Below are 22,627 nucleotides of genomic sequence, written 5' to 3' on the forward strand. Positions count from 1 at the left end.
CCTAGTGAGAGTCACTCAGAGCCACTGAGCTGCCCGCGCCGCTGGTGGACAGGATGGACACAAACATACATACACACACACACGCACACACGTACACACATACTTGTGCGTATACTGTACCTGCACACACACACACACACACGACAATACAAGACGAGACCACACACTCACTGCAATTTTGTAATTTCTGCTGAAAATACGGGTAAAATATTATTATGCAAGCTTCCAGCTGCCAGATTTCTTTAAGCAAATATGCCCACATTTAATACTGCTCTCCTCTCTATCAAATAACATAACTGGAATACGCACTTACGTTATATTATGCTGCTCATAATCCTGGCAAAGGCATCTAAATTTAGTGAATTCATACAAAGATTATAAAAGGTGTTACCATGAAAAGATTACTCTCTATATCCAAGTCCATGGGTGTGAATGACTCATTTAACGCTCCAACCTGTTTATTTGAGTGCATTAATCCTTGACTTGTATCTTTTTCATGATTTCATAACAGTGATAATTCCAATACGGGCTAAAACCCAAAATTATGTAATTTCATTTCGGGAAGATTTGTGCATCTCGGGGCTTTGAATGTCTATGTAACGCTTATTGGGACGGAGGCAGCTGCACTGACAGGAGTCAGTGGGTGTGAAGTTAAGAGGATTGGGAGTGAATCCGTGTCCATATCCCGGCGGAAGTGTTGCTGTGTTTTTTTATGGTGAACACATATGCAAAACCTGCAGCACTATGAACTTCATGTTATTCATCATTATTTCAGATGGCACATCAGTGCACAAGCTTTCAAGTGTTGCTGCTTTTGTTGTGGTGAACACACATGTAAAAACTCTAGCACTATGAACTTTCATGTTATTCCTCGTTATTTCAGATGGCACATCAGTGCACAAGCTTTCATTTATGGACGTGTCAATTTTTGTCATTTTGGATGGTTTTGTCATTTGCAAAATTAGATCGTTAGAGATGTCCATATGTGTGCATTCTCTGATCTGAAAGCAACAAAGGAAAATAATTCCATTTATCTATTTTAGTAGTGTGTTGGTGTGTTAGCGTAATCTGTCTGTTGAGAACACTGCATAGGATGAATGCTTCACAACCACATATTAACGAATTCACAATTCCATACACAAACTATTCCTCCATCTTTCCCATAAATGCTTGAAATCATTTAAATGTAGCTCCTAAACGTTAAGTTAGCATGACCGTTTTTGATTGTTGCTACACCAAATCTGAAAACAACCCATCAGACAATTATAATTTCAATTTATTTTGTGTGTTGAATCTGTTCCTCTGTGGTATAGCGGCATGCTAGCCATGATTGGAATGTGGGTCCCGGGTGACCAGTCCAAATGAGGCCCAGATTGGCATATTTACTGGGTGCACACATCATCAGAACCGAGAGCACGATGTTCCATCAACTACGGGGCTACAGAACGTACTGGAACAGAAGGTCTCTGTTGTTATCATGACTGCTGTATGTTGAAGAAGTGCGGCACACTCTGGCTCCTTATATCAACATCTTTACTAATCAAAATACGTTTTCGGCCTACAAGGCCTTCGTCAGATTTGTCCTGTTGTAAACAACCATCTAAATGCAACCTGGGACTGCTACAGTACATTAACCCTAATCTAATCATAGCACCATCTACAGTATAAGCTGACCTAAAGAAACTGGAGCAGCAGCTAATCATACCTAGCGTAACCAGATGGACTGTTGACGTTGACAACAACAAAACAAACTCATACACACACACAGAGAACAATCTCTCAGTGGTGAGGGACACAGCACTGGTGATCAGGCCACGGATGGAGATGTGGGTGGGTCTGACGGAAAGACGTCCAGCGTGGGGGCTGGAGGGGTGAGGCTCACCTGGGGGGGTGTAGGCATCCATGGAGGTCTGGACGACCAGCGAGCGGCGCTTGGACGGCATGGGCACGGCCATCTTGCGCTCCTTGTGTTTGGCCAGGGCGGCCTGCACGGCCTCTGTGTGCACGTCTGCCAAAAGACAGAACGAGAGAGACGTGAGCCGTTAGAAAAAGAATGAGAAAAAGGGACACAAAGGAGGAAAAAAGATGGAAAGTGACAGAGAACATGAACGAACACAGAAAAAGATAATGAAAGAAAGAGGGAAAGAGAGAGAGAGAGAGAGAGAGAGAGAGAGAGAGAGAGAGAGAGCAATAGAGCACCATTAAACAGACATAATGGGTGCGGTGGTAGTGGCGTTCCTGGAATTGTGACGAGTCATGCTATGGCTCAGTCACCAGGACTCTGAATGAGAGAGTCCGTGATCAAGTCAGACAGGGTCAGAACAGAACAGAACAGAACAGGAGAAGCACGAAAGCAAGTGAATAAGCAGAGAGGAGGAGAGGAGGAGAGGAGGAGAGGGAGAGCAGGGGCGAGAGTGAGTGGACAGGGTGAGGAGAGAGGGGAGTAAGGGGGGCGGGCGGGCGGGCGAGTGCAGGTTGAGTGGAGCTGACCGCAGCCAGGGTACCACCTCCGGGCCGTATGGCCGAGCAGAGCCCACTGAGTCACCAAGGTGACTGGGCTCCTCTGAGAGCCCTCTGCCAGCAGGGGGGCACAGATCTGACGTTAGCATGCCTGTAGTTTTGGCAGATTTATGCATGCGTGTGTGTATGAGTGTGTATGTGTGTGTGTGTGTGTGTGTGTGTGTGTGTGTGTGTGTGCCTGCCTGCATGTATGACTGTGTGTGTGTGTGTGTGTGATAGAGAGAGAGAGAGAGAGAGAGAGAGAGAGAGAGAGAGAGCAGTGTCAGACAAGACCCATGTGTGTGCTCTCCATCCTCAGTATCACACACACACACACACACACACACATACACACACACACACACACACACGCCACACAAATGCTTAGTGAAGCCAGGCTGCTCACTGTTGGATGGCTCTACAAGTGCACAGATGGGCTAAGCTCACAGATCGCCGGATACATGAAGACTTGTGACGTGGCAAAAACAGGAGGACAATGGCTGACCTTTCTGATTGGCCGGCCTCTTTGTCAATCGTGAATCACATTTTGTTCCCTACATGTGTGGGAGCGTAGCTCTTACAGTGCAGAACATTTCTCATAATTCTGTATGATTTCTAATCATAGCAAGAAAATGCAGTGAGGGCCTGAAGGCTTTGATGTATAGGTTGAGTTACTGACATATGGGGTGTGCTATTGAACATGATTAAATATGGATTTGCCTCTGTTTTGGCACTGCAGAATGAGTCTTTTGTTTTCGGTCTTTTGCCACATTAATATAAAGAAGCTTTGTTTAAAGCTCAGATCAATCTGAAAGGGATACACCAGACGTTTTCCACTGAAATCCACAGGGTTTCACAATATGAATGTGTTTAACTACAATCAGTCAGTGGATTCTTGCTTTATTTCTCTCTCTGTGTGTGTGTGTGTGTGAAGAAATATCTGTGAGCCACAGAGAGAGGAAGTGAGTGAGTGTGAGCGAGTGAGAAAGAGCGAAACAGAGAGAGAAAGACAGAAACAGAGTGAGTATAAAATAAAGAAAGACAGAGATGGAGAATATGTGTGAGTGAGTGAGTGAGTGAGTGTGTGTGTGTGTACGTGTGTGTGTACGTGTGTGTGTGTGTGTGTGTGTGTGTGTGTGTGAGTGTGTGTGTGTGTGTATGCGCACACCCTCAATGTACCGTATGACAAATAAAATAGAACTATACACCTCAGGACTCCTCACACCTTCCCAAAACTCAAATGAAATAGAGGTGTGAAGGCTTGCTGACACATCCATTGACATAAATTACAGTCTCAGGGCAGTTTAGCGACACATCAACACGATGGGAGGTGAGAGAAAAAAAAGCGGAGAAAAATCTATCATTTCCAACCCACTCCGGCCCTCTACTCCTCCCAGCACAAGGCAGGTGTAACTCTGAAGGAGGCGGCCTTGACAGATGGTGTTATATGAAGGCTTTGGGGCCAGTGGAGAATTACACATTGGATACAAGGCACAGACAAACCTCTGCTTCCATTCTACCCCGAGCGCTAGTCATTTAAATAATGCTGTAGTACAACTGACACGGTCGCCGAGGGACGTTCTTTGATATTCTGTCTTATGAGGGGAAGGGACAGACTCTCTTAACTCTGCTAGATTTTCTCAAATCCTACCTTCCTTTGCTCTCCCGCAGGCAAGCCTTCAAATGAACTCTATCTGAACAAGGTGATATCCTCCAAGAGAACACACCTAATTGACATTGTGGTATATGGGTATGTTAGGGTGCATAAAAATGCATGTTTAATATGCGGTATATCAGTGGTGGTGGTGGTGGTATCATCATATACACACACAGACACACCCACACACATATATATATATATATCAGTATATCCAAGTCTCAAAAACACAGCTCTTCAGAGAATATCTCCTCTCATAGCACTACTTACAACTAGTCTTGCTTATCTTACGGACAATTACACTCATTGATGCCCTTACTACACTCATTGATGCACTTATTGTGCTTGTTGTTTATTGTTGTAAAATTTGCTGTTAGAATTGCTCTTAAAAAGTAAGAAATATTTTGACCACGTTGTAAGTCGCTTTGGTTAAAAAGCGTCAGCTTGGGGGACGCTGTGGCTCAACAGGCTGCGGCGCTCGTGCCGTGTACGGGCCCGAGTGCCCATGGGGACCCAGGTTCGAATCCGGCCTGCGGTCATTTCCCAATCCCACCCTATCTCTCTCTCCCACTTGCTTCCTGTCTCTCTCCACTGTCCTATACAGATAAAGGCAAAAAGCCCAAAAAATATACTTAAAAAAAAAAAAAAAAAAGCGTCAGCCAAATGTAATGTAATTTAATGTAAAGTCTATTATGGGATGGTGTGTATAGAGGAGTCGGTGGTGCCGGTGGGCGCAGAGGTGTCGTCAGGAGAGGGTGCCGAGGGTCTCACCTGATCTGTAGCGCTCGTCTCGGGTGCCTGAGGAGCGCCGGCGGTGGTAGCGGGAGGCGGAGGAGGGGCCCATGGGAGGCCTGCGCTCGTGCGCCACCGACGACTCCAGTCCTGGGGAACCGAGAGAGGGAGGGAGAGAGAGAGAGAGAGGAGAAGAGAGGGAAGGAGAGAGAGAGAGAAGGGTAGAGAGAGAGACAGAGGAGAGAGAGTGGAGTAGAGAGAGAGAGTGGGATGACGATATGAAGGAGGAAAATCAAATGTTTGAGTGGGGAGAGCAGAGAGATAATAGATGCGTGAGGAAAAATGAAAGTGGCACAGAATTGATACAGAGAAAATGCGAAAGTGAGTGAGAGAGAGAGAGTGTGAGAGAGAGAGACAGACAGATAGAGACAGACAGAGAGAGAGAAACGACAAGGAGAAATAGTGTTACACAATACATTCCGGCCTGTCTCCTTCGATTAGGGATCCATCTCATGCACATCTCATTGGTGCTGTACTGACGCCAACAGAGGGACCAGCATCCTGAGAGTCTTCAGCACACTGAAGCACTTTTGCATCGCCACTCTAGCCTAGCGAGCTAGACCCACATCAAGATGTACAGTAGGGTCTAGAAACTCACCATAGCAGGGCTCAATCGGAGGGGTGGGATAAACGATCGTCTTTCGAAATTCCATCTCCACGCAATAGGATAGCGCTAAACAAATCATCCTCTTGTTTTCAAGTGGCAGGATGCTTAACGGTCGCAACTTCTGGTCGCATGTCAGTCATCATTATGTTAAGCCCGCCCACCGACTCTATACACGATGTGATTGGCTCGGTGATTGCTGGCAAAGCCCAGCTCCCAAGTCAAACGGAGAGTTGCTAGACTACCCCAGCAGCAAATTAGATTTAGAAATTAGATTTGCTGCCGCTAGGGGCGTCTAGATTTCTAGACTATTGTCACTGTATTCACCTCCACAACTTCTCCTCCCCTCTCTGCCCCACATTCTTCTGGTAGTCTTCTCCTCCTCTCTCCCTTCCTCATCTCACTCCACATCCACAACCTCCTCTCCCTCCTGTCTCTAGGTTTCAGCATCTCCACTCTGCCCTCTGCCATTTGTCTGACCAACAGCTGGTGTTGGATGGCACCAAAGAGCAGCTCTGATAGCTCCTGAGTTCAGTATGCTTTGCATACTTTTGCACCAGCAGCCCCCCCCTTCTCTTCTGCAATGTGAGCAAAACTGTTACTGTTACTGTAACTGTCACTGTTACACTGCAGTACATTATTACTGTAATAATGTAGCTTTTAAGAGGGGGTCACATTCCATGAAAAGCAAGACCATCAGGACGCACTCAGAAGGGGACACGCGGGTCTTTATGGTCAGTCAGTAGCAGCGTTGACACAGCAGTGACCCCCTACCCTGCGATGAACTGCCTGACTCCTCGCTGACCCATCCTCCCTCCGTAAAAGCCACCGGCCCTCTAACCTCAAGGCTCCAGACCAGCCCCTCCCCACTCCAATGATGGTGGAGCCATCCAGTCATTTCCACCAATCACATTTTATTGAGTTAATGCCCCTCGAGCGACAGCGTTCTCTGGCCAGACAGCTGTTCTTCTGGACGGGTAACCCGATACTCCCAAGTCCCTGAGAGGCCAAGGGCAGGCCAGTCAGGTCTAGTCAGTGGAAACGGGCATGGGCCTAGGCACTGCCCTGCCCTTCATACCCAGCTCCAGCTAGCCTGTGGGAGTGGGCAGGGTGGGGCGGTGGGGAGGGCAGAGGGGTGGTTGGCAGAGCGGGTTCATTATGTCTGTCTCTGGATAAAAAAGCTCTCTCGCGCGGCGCGGGTCTGGAGTGCGGCTGGCTCTGGAGATTGATTCTCCACGGTGGCAGAGCGGTCCGCGCTGTTGGAAATAATCATCTCGTTATTCACCTCTGATCCCCCCCACCACCACCACCAGCCCCCATCCCCTCTCCTCGACTCCCTCCACCAACGCATTTGAACCGACGCACTGAACGAACCCAAAGCCCACAGCTGCTCTCCCTCTCCTCTCCTGTCCTCGCTGGCACGACTGCAAACTCCTGAACTACATCATGATATCATCCCCCCTCCCCTCCCCTCCCCCATCCACCCCCCTCTCCTCATTTCTGGCGGGCAATGACAGCTGAGGACACAGTCTCTGCCGTTTGCTGCTGCCTGTTGCTGTTGCCATGGTGATGGGCCCGGTGACGAATGCGAGCCTCATCAACAATGCGGGGCAACGTTTCTTTCTCGAGAACCTTCAGAAATGTCAAGACTACGACGGGGAGCTGACCACGAGGTGGATTAAAAAAAAAAAAACGTCTCCACAAAAAAATAAAGGGGAACACTGTATCGGAATAAGAATCTCCAGACACACACACCCCACACACACACACACACACACACCCACACACACACACGGAGCAGTTCATCTTCAAACGGCTAGGACAGTGTCACAGGCTCCAAAGATAAAATGAGCAATTACTTTGGCGAGGCTCCCTTCATGCTAATGGCCTCAGCCTGTTCCCATTAAGTTCAGCCTAATGCGATCTCGCCGTCTGATGAGGAGACGCCCGCTCCGACGCTCCGACGCTCGCTTGGACGCAGCGGCTCGCCATCGTCCCAGGGCTGCGTGGTGTGAGACGCGCAGACGCGCAGACGCCGCACGGTCGGAGCCGAGCGTCAGGGCAGATGATACAGCTCCACTTAAGAACAACTCACGAGTCCATTATTTGTTGTGGTCATTAAAAACTAAGAAAGTGTGAATAACTTCTGAGAGATGTAGGCCTACGCTGTGAGCGTACTGCAGTTTATAGCTTTTGGGCTCCTTGCAACCATCAATTGCAGAAGGATGCACGTATACCTACATTTTAGGTTGACCTGAATCTGCTAAATCCACTTGAAAAGTGTCCAAAAAAAAAGACATTTGATTATGATACATTTGATATGAAAATATATAAACATCTAACCACACAATACTTAATCTCAGCAAAAGCACCCCCACCCCCCTCCTTAAAAGCAGCGGAGCTTGAAAGTTTAAGCCAGTGATGGGTTTGTTTCTGATGATGCGATCAGCATTGTGGAGTGTTTACATAAGGAGAGCTTGAGACTGGAATAAAAGATGAAAGGCTGCGCACTATCGCCAGCCTCTCTCTGAGGGGAAGCCAGCCTGTTGTTTATGGTGAGTCTGATGAGGCTCCTGAGGACGGAGCAGGAATCTCGCCTTTCACCAGCGACCTCTTTTTTTTTTTTTTTTTTAATCTGCGCACATTTTTTTTTCTCCCTCTCAATAAACAAATAAACCAGGGGCCAGGAAGCAGAGGGAAAAAGAGCAAGATGAACTTCCTGTCTGGTTGTGAGGCTAGATGCCGCCGCTGTGACTAATGCCTTAAGCACAGCTGAGCCGTCGTAGCATAGCAGTGGCTATGAGCCACAGGTGTTGCGCCAAAAAAGCGAACTACTTCTGAGCAGAAGAGAAAAACATCCCGTTTTTTGAAAGGGGGCTCGAAAGGAGAGATTGGCATCAGGGAGGGAAAACAATCCTTCGGCTCAAATCCTAAGCTCTGGAATAGTGTGCTAGAAGGAAGCTGATTCCCTCTCCGGCCCACGGAGCCTCCTTCAGCAGCGCTAAAAAAAGCTGAGGCGAAAAAAAACCATCTCACTGTGTGAGACGCTAGCTTTCCCAATAGCGTTAACACTAGCCTCCCACTCGCACACGTTTGTGGGCTTCCTCCACGGAGAGTACAATTCTGCAACTTCAAAGTGATGATGTTTTTCCATGTAGATGCTTGATAGAAACTCTAAGATGATGTGTGTATTCTGGGGGAGTTTGGAGGGTGGCAAAGGGCAAAGAAGGGGGCAAAGCTGAAACAACCCCCCACAAAATTTACCTGGAGGCTGTGGCAGGTAGGCCCCGAGTAGTTTTGCCCTCTTCTTTTCATAGCCTTTCTGAGTGATATCACCTGCCAAAACAAGAGAGAGATCATGTGACTCTTGATATTAAAAGGGGGACAATATCAAAAATCCATGGTCCTTCCAGAAGCCCAGGGACCCTAAACGGGCCACACTGAGCTTTCTGGGCAGCTTTGCCTAAATAATAAAAGCAAAAGAGATGCAATGAGGCCTAAAATGCGTCTAATTATGGTTTACAATGTTGTCTTTTATTTATTCAATGGTGTCATTTATTTTGACGTCACTCTACTGAGAGCATGAGTTATGAGGTGACTATTTGTTTGAGGCACAAAACATTTCAATCTCTAAGTAACCAGATGCTGGAAAAACAAAAAGGCTTGTATCTGACCACTTTGGCTGCAGAAACAGGACATGCATTAGGCTTAAGGAAAACACTGCAGTCTAACCAAGCTTTTAACAGATGTTCTGTCCATTCACATTAGTGATTTATTTTCACCAAGAAGGGTGGACTTCAGGAGCTCTAGTGGGGTACTAGTTACACTACAGCTATATGTTTGTCTATACTCTATGTGAAATCTTATCATGATGCCAAATCAATGGGCTGCCTACCGTAACACAAATATGTGCACTGTATAGCCCCTATTAGGAAATTACTATAACATGGATGCAATCTTTATAGTCAATCTTTGCTTAGAAATCATCCAAAAGGTGATTTTTAAGATACTAATAAACTATACTTCATACCAGCAGTCATGTAAACAGCTTCTCAACTCTACTCTTTCATCTAAAGCAGGTCAAATACAACAGAATTGCTTTCCCAGCACCTTGTGCCAACAGCCTGTGCTTTCTGAGATGAAAATAGATATGCCAGTTCACATATAAACAAAGTTATCCGTAGAGGAGTGAAGTGAATGGGCGTGAGGGCTACAGTACATACACTAGGTAGCCTTTCTGACACATGGCTGGCATGTGTACAGGGTCTGAATGGGAAGCTGTGGGTGTTTTGGGGAGGGGAGGAGGAATGTCATGCGTTGTGTAATGATTAATGCAACAGGGCTGTCTCTGTGACTCCCGTCACAAAGCATTAGCCATCCAGGCCTCCTCATTTTGAGGAGGAAATTGGGTGGGGTGGGGGGGGGATTTGGTGCAGAACAACACGCAGGCGAGTGGTGAGAGCCTGGGCGGGAAAATCGCACAACGGGGAGGGTATAATGGAGGAACATGCGGTGGTCTTCCAAACCCACCATTCACCATCCACCCACCCACATATGACCACCACCACCACTACCAAATGCCCCTGTCACACTGGATGAGCAAGAGGAGCTAACACCAACATATGAGAGAGTGTGTGTGTGTGTGTGTGTGTGTGTGTGTGTGTGTGTGTGTGTGTGTGTGTGTGTGTGTGTGTGTGTGTGTGTGTGTGTGTGTGTGTGTGTGTGTGTGTGTGTGTGTGTATATGTATGTGTATATGCGAATGTGAGTGAGTGAGTGAGTGAGTGAGTGAGTGAGTGAGAAGGGGTAGAAAGAGAGAGATTCGCTTTGGTTGGAATCCATTACAGTGATCAAACGCTCAAACGCCTTGTTTCATGTCTGATCCAGCCTTTTCCTTTTGAAAGAGAGAGAGTGTGCAAGAGAGAGATAGACATACAGAGAGAGAGAGAGAGAGAGAAGGAGAGGAGAGGAGAGAGGGAGCACTGGAGAGAGCTGAGCTTTGAAGACGTCTCTCCGCAGAGTGCCTTGTGGTGCTCGGGCTCCTGTGATGATGAGGATGGAGATGAAGCAGTCGGAGGCGCTTGGGAAATGGAGAGCACCGGGACGTCAGGCAGGTTTTTGAAAATAACAGCCAGCAGAGAGGCAGCCATGATTCATTTCCTCCACGCCCACGAGCCGCCAATCAAACTTAAGCCGTCCTCTGTGCCTCTCCTCACTCCCTGCGAACCTTCCACTCACTCCACTCTCCTCCTCTGTCAACATTTCGTCACTCAGAGCTCCTCAGCACCCTCTCTCTCTCTCTCTCTCTCTCTCTTTCTCTCTATTTCTCCTCCCAGCATGGAAAGGCCCTTGTAAATTCTGACACCTCGAGGCTTTTGAGGTGCTGTGAAAGATTGCGCCGCGCCCCGCATGCAGCTCACGGACGGAACACAATCTTCCCCCAGATGGGCCGACGCTCTGAAGGGACTCTCTGGGAGGAGAAAAACAGAACCTGGGCCCAGATGGGCCAGACACCAGCAGCACCTTAAACCCCTCTCTGTCTCCAGAAGGCTGCTCCACTTCACCCAGATTAGTTAGCAGTCGCGTCACGCCGCGCGGCAACATGGAATCCCCATTAGAATCCCTGTCAGCTACCGCAAGCATAAATCTATATCTGCCCGTATCCAAATTGAGCAATTCTACTTAACGCCAATGATGATAGGTAATGGCATACGCTGCATCAGCACTCAACATACACATTTCCTTCAGCAGTAAGCAGACAAAACCTTCATTTCTTGAGAGGTGTTAAGAGGTGTAACGCAATCTAATGACAAAACCGACAGTCTAGAGCATGAGAAGGAGAACACAGAGACTAGGCCGCCCCCACAAGCCTTAAAAGATAAGCACGGCACAACATATGCAATTCTACTAAAAACTCTCAAGTTCAGAGGCCTGCAAAATGATTCAATTGCGAGCTGAGGCATGGCGTGTGCATAGACAGGGGAAACCTATGGACTTCCACCTAGCGAGTGGCAATACTGAAAGAGGCCAGGCTCCCTGGGCACTGAGCTCTTCCTGGGTATTGTGGCGCCGCTCCAACAAAAACAATGACCCATACAAACATATCTGTGCTTAACATCAGGGAATCACATCTAATCCCATTTGGGAAAGAGAGAGATAGAGACAGAGAGACAGAGTGTTTGTGTGTATGCATGTGTGTGTGTGTGTGTGTGTGTGTGTGTGTGTGTGTGTGTGTGTGTGTGTGTGTGTGTGTGTGTGTGTGTGTGTGTGTGAGTGTGTGAGTGTGTGAGAGAGAGAGAGAGAGAGAGAGAGAGAGAGAGAGAGAGAGAGAGAGAGAGAGAGACAGAGAGAGAGAGAGGGAGAGAGAGAGAAACTGGGGGACTTAGCTGTGCAGGTTGCTCAACTGTTAAACAAATCAGATGACAGGAGGTCTTGCTTCCATCCTGCAGTGTTTAGTCTTGAGATTAAAACGAGATGGGAATAAATGAGAGCAAATACCTGCAGCTATGGTTATGCTTGTTCCAGAGCTGCTTCTCCAGGACTCAGCCATTCAAATATAAAGCCTGCAAATTCCTGCATCTACCATGAAGGGGGTACCAGTACATCTGGAGTAGAAGTTATGATAGCTTAGAAATGTCCCCGTGCAAAACACAATAAAACCTGACCTGGATCTGACTCTATGTGTCCTTGCCACACAACTAATTCTGTCCAGCAACTACCATTCTCTCACTTGTCGCTTCCGACGGCAATAATTACATGCGTGTCTGTGTGTGCATATAGATGAGCAGCTCTCGGTTTGTTGTGGTTTGGCCTCGCTTGCACCGAGTCTGTAATTTGCCGCACTCATCTGCGGAATTTACTCTCCATTCCGGTCCAACACATCATTTCCCTGTCCTCCGTGGATCACAGCGCTGACAGCCAAACACGTCCCTCCCTTCGCTTTTGTTTTCCCTCCCTCACCGCACTTGGTGTGTAATTAGTCTACATGCTACAGGTGACAGAACTGCATGTACTTGGGCTGTGGCATATATAAGATCCCTGATCTGCTGAACACACAAAATGTCTTAATAATGGGCTTTGGGTGGAAAGTATCTGTTTCAGAAGAGGTCTTGTAAACATTCCTCTGTCTCAGTATAGGCTGGGCGATGCAGAGACAGTGTGTATTATTGCTTTGAGCAATGGCCTCTTACTGGTGTAAATATCCAATGTCCACATGTTCAATCAATGTCATCTCCACAATATGACTGTTTCTGGCCTTCAGCGCACATGCTTCCTTCCTGGTCAGGCACTCCCAACCAAATACAACCACCAAGTACCAGGTGCTCTCACTGTTGTTTTTTTCTGTCTAAGACTCACTGCTGTAGGCGTTGTATTGATTAGGTGCATACATAAGCTATGGTCGTATAAATGAGCCTATAAGCCATACATAATGTTGAATAAAACCTATAATAAATAATGTTTCAATAGCACGGTCATTAATTCATGTTCTTTCAGTAGATCATTGTATAGACAGCTATGTGAGCTATGTTTTAAGTCAACACAGGTAATTGGGTGACATGGGGTCATATAATTCAAGACGCATTTACATGCAGTGAATGTTTACTAACCTAGTGTTCATCATAAAAGACCCAGAAAGCCCTATGTATTGATGTCACACTATGGTAGCATTAGCATGCTTTTTTCTGTATACTGTGAAAATAACACTTCCATTCAAAATGGAGACCATGGCGTCAAGACGTTTGTCACTCGTTGTTTTCTATCCTATGAATTGCTAATGATACGCTTTCAAAGCCTTAGCAGGATGTAGCATTAAGCGTATTCCACAGGGTGCTACGACACAGGAAATGAAAGCGACAGGTTAAAGAGAAGCCGAGACGACGTGTTTCTCTCGGCAACACGCTGAGAAGGTTCCACAACAGCTCCCCGAGGGAACGATGTCACAGGGCCACACGCCAGATCAGGCAGGATGCAGTGATGTCATCGGTTTCCTGTTTGGTGTGAAGTAGTATTCCACGTGGACTCAATCAGGGAGAGCCCTGCTCTGGAAGGGGAGGGGTGTGTGTGTGTGTGCGTACTGGAGAATAGGAATGGATCTACTTGTGTGTGTGTCTCTCTGTGTGTGTGTGTGTGTATGTGTATACACACATTTCTGTGGGTTTCTGTGTGTTCAACGCTGACAGAATGGGCTTAAAAAACCTCCGGTTGGGCCGACAATACCACATTCTTTAAAGCGCACGACTGAGAGTTGAGGTTCATGAGATCATGCAACGTGTTTACACACCAACTGCAACTCTCCTCAGATCATCTGTGCAGCATGTGGGGGGAGTGGGGGGGAGGGAGGTCAGGGACAATGAGCTGTGTGTTTTACCACCTCCAGCCCAACCAGATCACATTACAAAACATACCGACTAAGGGAACACAGGAGTTCTAGCCTGAAGGGGTAACTCTTGTTCATGGCGGTTAGAGCCGTTGTCTTTTGTCGAGATGAAAGGTGGTTGGTTGGATTGATGTTGTTGTTGTAGCGACTAGGCCCTAAGCAGTCGCTGAGAGGCTAAGGTATGGGATAGCTGCTTGTATGACGCGCCGTGCAAAAGAATATCCGCTGAGTTCCAGGATGCGTTTGACCGGTTTATTGAAAAAGGTAATCCAACTTATAACGTGCTCAAAGCAAAATATGTTCTCAGCAGTCCAACGTAAAGAGCAAAACAGTGGTAAAAGCAAAAACAGCGATAAGCGGCGGTCAACAAAAAATACGGCCTCCCAGTAGCTCACCCTCTCACTGTGTCTAGCTACTTCCACCCGTGCACCTGTTGATAAACTAATTAAATGTCACCGCCCCCAATTACCGTGTCATGAAAATAAACCACCAAAAGTAACAAAATACAAAACCCAATTATCCCAAATATAAACCATGAAATCATATTACTTACTAATAATCAAAATGTATATATTTATAATAATAAACCCCATCGTGGCTCCTACATACCAGCCCCTAATTATTAAGCTATTACATAATAATTACTCGATAGGAGTCAGGCAATAATCAAACTAAACAGAATACATTGTACATCACATTTCTCTGTCTTCTTCTTCTTCTTGATCCTGTAAAAAAGTCAGTCGTAGGGCCAGAGGTTACTAGCACATAGCCCTGTGATCTGTGTTCACCACAGTCACTAGTCAAATGTCAAAGTCAGATGTCTAGGTCTTGTCATCTGGAACAGTTGCCCCCCCTCCAGGATCAGCCTCCTGCAGCAGACATGCTTTGGTGACCGTAACTGCCTGAGCAGGCCTCTTAGTCTTGATGCGCACCTGATGCACATAGGCCCTTCGGTCAAGAAAGGTTTGAAGGACTCGTCCTACGACCCAGGAGTTAGGAGGTGTGGTGCTGTCCACTATAAGCATCAGGTCTCTAGGAGCAAGGTTTCGCTTCGCACCCACTTTAACCTGTCTCTTCCAGAACAGGCCGGTCATGTACTGGACCTGCTTCCATCGCCTGCGTGTGTACATGTCCCCTTGTTGGAAGACTCCTGGTGGCAAAGATGGCAATGTCTTTAAAAGCAGTAGGTGATTAGGTATCACTCTCATCCGTCGGTGAAATGAGGATTCCCTCTGAAGCCTCTTCCTCAGATGTAAGGCACGCTGCTCAATGATCTTCCCATTGTTTGGCATCCTAAAGTCCTTATTCCTCGATGGCACATTGACCTGTTTTGCAGAACTTGTAATCGGCTCCATGAACCTTAGTTCCTCTCTTGCCATGCCAGGCTGTTCCTCCATGCTGCATTCAGGGAGGTCTGTCTTTGGCTGCTGCCACAGTCCGTCCAAAGTCACAACTGACACTCTGTTGACCATTACCTCTGGTTGCTCACCTTCACGGTCTTCATTCAGTGGCCCATTCACCGTCCAGCCCAACATTGTTCTGATCGCATAGGGTCCTTCTCCGACACTGTGAATCACTTGCAAGGGTTCCAAGGCTTTAGAGACATTAGTCCCAATCAACAGATCAATCCCTGCATCAATCTCAGGCAAGTGAACATGCTTCAGATAAGGCCATCTCTGAATATCACTCTGTTTCGGAATGTTCCTCTTGTGAACCGGCATGTGTGTTTGCGTATAGGCCTTGGGCAGCTCACAGAAATGCTCCCCAGTCAAGCCAGCCACTTCCAGTCCTGGCACCACATTACTGCTCACCACTTTCTCTTGGCCCATCGTCCGTAGGAGAATATGGACTTCCTCTCCTGGAACATTGAGTTTCTCCCTCAGAGCCTCTGTGCAGAACACTGCCGTACTTCCTGGGTCCAAGAAAGCATAGGTGGTGACAATCGCATTGCCGTTCTTGGACTTAACTTGCACCGGAACTATTGGTAGTTTACAGTTGTAATCACCAGCCCCTGTAAGCCCACTTGACATCAGGGCGCTGTCGACGGACACCTCTGATTGCCTCTCAGCTTGGTTCGGATCTTCGTCTTTTTCTTTTTGTGGAATATGAAGAACAGTTGGATGTTTGAAACCACATTGTGCACAGGAAATCCGTTTTCTGCAAACGTTGCTCATGTGTCCAATACACAAACAGCCAAAACAGACGCCCTTCTCTCTTAAGAAGCCTATCTTCTCTTTGTGTGCCTTCTTCCCCAACTGTGGACACGAATCCAAAGCATGTCCTTCTCCACAACAGATGCAGGTCCTTCTGGCAGACTCCACATACTCCTTTCCTTCCTGTGTTTCGTGTGTCACAGGAGCTACAGTGGTAGCAAAGCTGGTTCCTTTAAATCCAGAACGAACTTGTGGATTAGGTTTGTTCACTCCTTTATTGATCATCAGTGATGGAGCATCCTGTATGTTCCCAAACACTGGGTCAGTTAAAATTCGCACTTGTTTCTCAATAAAACATGTTAGGTCAATGAATGTAGCTCTCTGGCTGCGCCTATCCTGTAGTTCACAGGCTACAGAACGCCACTTGTCTCTGAATTTGTAGGGCAACTTTTTGATGATGGTTAGCATGTTAGCAGGTATGTTCAGCTCATGCATGTATTGCACCTCCTCCATGACATTACAGCAGCCTCTGAGAAAAAGACTATAATCACGAAGAGCTTCTGCATCTTCACTCTTGATTGATGGCCATAACAGAGCTTTCTCCATGTAGGCATACGAAATCCTGTGCTCATTTCCAAACTGCTCCTTTAACAACATTTTTGCTTTTGCATAGCCTCTCTCAGGCTCCATATGCTGGCAAGTTCGGATCAATTCTTTGGGGTGACCCCTTGTGTGCTGTTCCAAGAAGTACAGTCGGTCACTGTGATTTGCAGTGTTCCTCTCCACACTGTTCTCAAAGGCTTTCACAAATGCATGGTACCTTAGTGGATCACCATCAAAGATTGGTATTTCTCTCTTAGGCAAAGACGAAAGGCACTGCTGTTGCACCAACAATGAAGTTATTTCATTTTGTTTGCTCATAATGCTAAACATATTGCTTTGATCTTCATTTGGACCAATATGTAAGGCATTTCCATCTTGCATTTGCATTCCACCTAGAGTACCGTGATCCACTGCATGTAGGCTGGGTCCATGTGAATGAATGAACTGAGATGGATTTCTCTCCTTAGGTCTTGCTCCTGCATCCAGGTAGGCATGGTTGTGGCTTTCATGTTGTGACCTCTGTGGTACAAATGACTTAGCTTTAGCACGGAGGGTTTGTCCTTTCATTCCATCTGCGCGCTTTGATGCAGAAGTTCTCTCTCTCAAGATGCTCCGAGATTTGAGCACATCCAGTTTTGCCATGTTTGCTGCAATTTCCTCGTCCAATTGAAGTTGTTCTTTCCTTTTGCGCAGCCGTTCCTCCTCCTCTTCCAGTTCATGCTTATCCTTTAATAATTGTTGTCTCGTTCTTAAAGCTGCCAAGTCAGCCTCTGCTTTGAGACATGCTTTCATTTTATTCATACTCATTTTTCTTTCATTTGGAAGCCTTTCAATATTGTTTGCCAGAGCCTTTGCTGTAGGCTTAGATTGCCTTTCCTCACTCTCCATTTCAGAGCTTGAAACTTAACCGTTTTGACTCATTTTCTTCTTTCCAGTTACTTCTCAAATAAATGTGCATCCAAACAATTTCAAGAAGTACAAAACTTCATACACATTAGCGAAGCAGTGGCAATTTCAAAGAGTCAACGCTGAGATTCAACATAGCATAGAGGTAGCTAGGCTTCAATGCATCCAAACATTTCCACGGATCCACAATCGCCACGCACATTAGCAGAGCAGCGGCAATTTCATAGAAACAAAGCGGAGAATCAACGTAGCATGGAGGCAGGCTATAGTGCATCCAAACACTTCCACAGATCCACAGACGTCACGCACATTAGCAGAGCAGCGGTAATTTCAAAGAGTCAAAGCGGAGAATCAACGTAGCATGGAGATATAACAGCACCAGATCCACAGAGTCAATGCCAGCGTTCGGTATGACCAACTCAAACGGTGTTCAATCCAATAATGTCCCCAATGGACAGACAGTTCATGCGTGCTACATTCAATATGTACAGCACCCTGCGCATTTAAACACCAGCAAGCCTACCTTGCTTTTGAGTGCGTCTTCCGAAGCTGTGGCCTAATGAGCGAGAGTCCGTGCAGTCTTCCTTCCTTTATCTCCGGTGATCCTTTCTCCCATTGATCCTTGAGACGTCCTCAGTTGCTTTCCTAATGCCGTTTTTTGTTGACAAAATGTAGCGACTAGGCCCTAAGCAGTCGCTGAGAGGCTAAGGTATGGGATAGCTGCTTGTATGACGCGCCGTGCAAAAGAATATCCGCTGAGTTCCAGGATGCGTTTGACCGGTTTATTGAAAAAGGTAATCCAACTTATAACGTGCTCAAAGCAAAATATGTTCTCAGCAGTCCAACGTAAAGAGCAAAACAGTGGTAAAAGCAAAAACAGCGATAAGCGGCGGTCAACAAAAAATACGGCCTCCCAGTAGCTCACCCTCTCACTGTGTCTAGCTACTTCCACCCGTGCACCTGTTGATAAACTAATTAAATGTCACCGCCCCCAATTACCGTGTCATGAAAATAAACCACCAAAAGTAACAAAATACAAAACCCAATTATCCCAAATATAAACCATGAAATCATATTACTTACTAATAATCAAAATGTATATATTTATAATAATAAACCCCATCGTGGCTCCTACAGTTGTCCTAAGAGAACCTCAACAGACGCACTTCAAATAGGCTTCAAAAAGGTTGAAAACGAAGCCTCCTCACGGTTCTCCACGAAGCCGACTGGGAGGTGATTTACGCTCGGAGACACAACCCAGACACCCTCGTCTCAAAAAGAGAGGGAATAATACCGAGTGGTTCGGAGTGGGAGGGGGAGTACAGGCCGGAGCTGCCGCATCTCTGAGCCAGTCCGAGCTCATCGCCAAGCAAGGACGCCGCGTGTTCTTAGGAGAGCCGTAAAAGCATCAGCAGCACATCAAGCCCTGCAGTACATTAACCGGCTCAGGCCTCCGGATCCTCCACTGTGATGAATCAGCCGCGCTTAAAAAATGAGATATGACCCGCTTCCCTCAAGGGGAGAGCACGTCACCCCTGACTCCCTGACCTCCGTCTGGAGCATGCTCAGAACAGCCTCGGCGAGGGGGGCAGGATGACATGTCAATATCTACATCCAGAAAAAAAAAAAAAAGAGAACGAGTCCCCAGTCAGATAACAGGGATCCCTGGCTGACAGGAAGATGGCCTGTCGACAGTTTCAATTCTGATGGCCTTATCAGATCAGATACCTCCAGCATGTTGTGCGCCACAGTACTGTGGCCTGTGTGCAGTACAAACACTGCCCCACCAAAGCATAATAGTGCGAGAAAAAAAGAAAACACAATCAGCTGGACGCCGTTCCTTTTTTCTTTTTTAGTCAGCAAGAGATGTGACCAAAAATTTGGGAGTTAAATTCCATTAAAATGCCCTGTAAGAACAAAAGCGGCATGCAACAACAGGAAAAGGTGCACAGCGGATAGTGACAAAGAGAGAAGGTAATTGTGGTGGTTGGCAGAGCCAGGGATGATGTGCAAAATAGGGAGGAGAGAGAGAGAGAGAGAGAGAGAGAGAGAGAGAGAGAGAGAGAGAGAGAGTGCAACCTTGCCGTCAGCTGGCTCTGAGGAGGAGAGACTACTCAAATCCTGAGAGGTCCAATTGGAAGAAGGCCTTCATTCCACAAGGGTCGAACCCCATCCAAACGGCCCGGTTTTTTAACAGCCCTCAGTAGGAACAAACCCAGGCGCATCAGCGGGGTTTTTTACACCAGAGTGGGTAGGCCTATGGAGGTGTAATTATCGTACCACTTCAAAGTACTCAGAAACAGCCACATGGCCGTATAAATAGAGCAATTCATTAGACATCATTAAACAGCACGATGATCGAAATCATTAATTCTCCAGTGCCGTAATGGAATTTCGGCACTACTGAAGCGGCATTCTCACATGCCATATCATTACGTGCCATTAATCATGCACCAGGTAATCTATATGGACTTTTTTCCAGTGCTGGGGGGAAAAAAAACGCACGGGGCTCGTGTACACGCGCGGAGAAAAAGATGGCCCTGATCAGTGGGCCAGAGCGGAGTGGCGCCGGCGACGAGAGCGCAGCGCGGCGGGGGATTAGCCCCAGCGGCCGCCGCCGCGGCACGTTCGGCCTGCCGAGGGGAACGAGGGGCGCGGCTGCTCCGCTGGAACAGCTGATATTGCAATCAGCTCTGTGCCTCTGCGCCCGGCGGGGACTCGGTGCCAGCTCTAACGAAGGCCTTGGCGCGCGGCGGGCAGACGTGGCAAGCCGAGTCGACTGGCCCGGGCCCGACAGACTTCTCGCAGTCCCCCCGCGGCCCGCGTCACATTAAAAGCGCTGTTAATGGTACGCTTTAATGAAATAAGGGTCAGTGGGACTGCAAACGCCCCGATTCAATTAAGGCAAATATAAAAAGCTTTATCATGGAGAAATTTAAACATTTAATGTGTTCTGCCAATTAAGTTTCAGAACTGCTTTTTGATGTCATATCTTTATCCTTACAGAGGGAAAGTACCACGACACTGAAAAAGTCAGGGGAAATTACTTCATCAACTTGGAAGAAAATAAGGAACGGCTTCAAAGAGGAAAAAAGAGAGAGAGAGAGAGAAAACGCATACTACCTCTCCAGCTTCTACGGAAGGAGCAGTCAGCCTGCTGTGAAGATATCTTACTGCGTAAAGCCTCTTTTCAAATCCAGGGTTACCATGCTGACCTGTAACTGTGTAATACCCCTCAGCTTAAGCTCAACCACCCGCGCAGCATTTAACCAACAATAAAAGGCCCTACACAACCTAGCTCTCTATCACTGCTCATATCACATCACGGAGCCGTAAAGACAGTGTATGGCCGTCTCACCACAAATGGTTCTGTGTGCAATAACAGTGAATTGTGGTTACGATTGACCGCACTTCATAGGGCAAAGCGAAAAAGAGAGAACATTTTCAGGATTTCAGTCTTCCTATAACATGTCAATGTCAATGGCGGTGGGGTGGCTGGGTCTGCCACTGCCTCTCTGTATCACTCTATTTAACCCGTGATGGCGCCCTCATCCACCAGCTGGTGTCGTTTTGAAGGGTTCTGAAGCACCGCCTCTTAGCCGTGTCACTCTGTCAGCAGGTAAAGAAGCACACCTTCCTGGTTGGCAGCGGCCTCCCATCTGCCCGTGTGCTACTTGTGTGCGTTCAGTGGCCTCCACCTGCCCGTGACGGAGTGCGGCCGTGGGAACAGAAAAGGCGAGATTGCTATCTCGTCACGCTTGGCCGTGCTCCGAGACAACAAAACAAAGAGAAACTATCCGCTCCTTTCGTCAAAGAAGACAGGCTTTGAGGCTTTGATTCCATGTTGTGCCCCTCTCTGTCTTGTTGTAGGCTTGTTGCTGAACCCTGACAAGCCCTCATCAACCACAGTGGAACAACACTCCAGTCGTCCCCACCCCCACCGGCACTCACAGCCTTCCACGAGTGCTTTACATAACGGACCAAAGTATCAAACCACCCCTGGCTCCATTTACTGGACAAAATGCAGTCTGGTCAGGCAAGTCTGTCCTGCTTTTTTACTGTCTTTATCTGGAGGTGTGGGAAGCAAACATCTCATCGGTTATCAGTTAGGCCTACTATTTGCATTCTGCTTTTTTTGGCTCATGACTAATTTCAGTTTAATATGTTTACAAATGGCTCAGAGTGTGTGTGTGTGTGTGTGTGTATGTGCGTGTGAGTGTTTGTGTGTGTGTGTGTGTGTGTGTGTCTGTGTGTGTGTGTGCGTGTGTGTGTGGGTGGTTGTGTCTGTCTGTGTTTAATTTCCATCCTTCACACCCTCTTTCCATGTTGAGACACATTCCTCTCCATAAACATTTTTCTTGCATTTCCAGTGACGGACCTCACAACCTGATGCTTATTTGCATTTAGATGAGCTAGTTAACTCTGTGGCGCACCCCGTACCCCCATGGTGGTACGATCCAAATAAAATCACTTTAACTGTTTAATTTCCAAATAGCCCAGCCAGGCTGCACCACTCAGCAGCCAAGACAGGGAGGGACAAAATAGAGAGGGAGAGAGAGAGAACGATAGAGGGAGGGAGAGGGAGAGAGAGAAAGAGAGAGAGAGAGCGCTTGGAGAAGAAAAGTTGTGATAAATCAATCCACATGGTGTTTCGCACAGTGAGTCATGCAGACGGATGAGAGCGAGGTCTGAGCAGATGGAGGAATAAAAAAGAGCTGCAAATCGAAGTTCACCGAGACTCTCCGCCATCAAAGAGCAGCAGGCTGAAAAACAAGAATTCTCTCGCTATCTCTCTCTCTCTCTCTCTCTCTCTCTCTCTCTCTCTCTCTCTCTCCGTAGCTCGCTCTCATGGCGGAGAGAAAAAAAACGCGACGAAGCCACCGTGACACCTGAGGGAATCCTTTCGATTACATTTGGGGTAATGGACCTCTGATATGCAGATATAGACCTGGTTTTGCAGCTCATCAAACAGGCAAGAACGTGGAAAGGAGTGGGGGATTATGGAGGAAAATATACATGTGAAAGCTGAGCCGGTCGC

The 22,627-nt window shown here is 47.2% G+C and overlaps 1 protein-coding gene across 2 annotated transcripts in view; it reads right to left on the reverse strand.

The window, feature by feature from the left end:
- The window catches only part of dip2ca (disco-interacting protein 2 homolog Ca), a 98,396-nt gene that overhangs the window by 44,972 nt on the left and 30,797 nt on the right, over positions 1-22,627 (reverse strand). For both annotated transcript variants that reach the window (XM_062521898.1, XM_062521897.1), the window contains exons 2-4: positions 8,817-8,888; positions 4,928-5,038; positions 1,883-2,008 (exon numbers count right to left, since the gene is read on the reverse strand). In XM_062521898.1, the coding sequence (XP_062377882.1) occupies positions 1,883-2,008; positions 4,928-5,038; positions 8,817-8,888 (309 nt within the window). The remainder of the gene's footprint in view (positions 1-1,882; positions 2,009-4,927; positions 5,039-8,816; positions 8,889-22,627) is intronic.

Source organism: Sardina pilchardus, chromosome 19 (assembly GCF_963854185.1).
Source record: "Sardina pilchardus chromosome 19, fSarPil1.1, whole genome shotgun sequence".
Taxonomy (NCBI): domain Eukaryota; kingdom Metazoa; phylum Chordata; class Actinopteri; order Clupeiformes; family Clupeidae; genus Sardina; species Sardina pilchardus.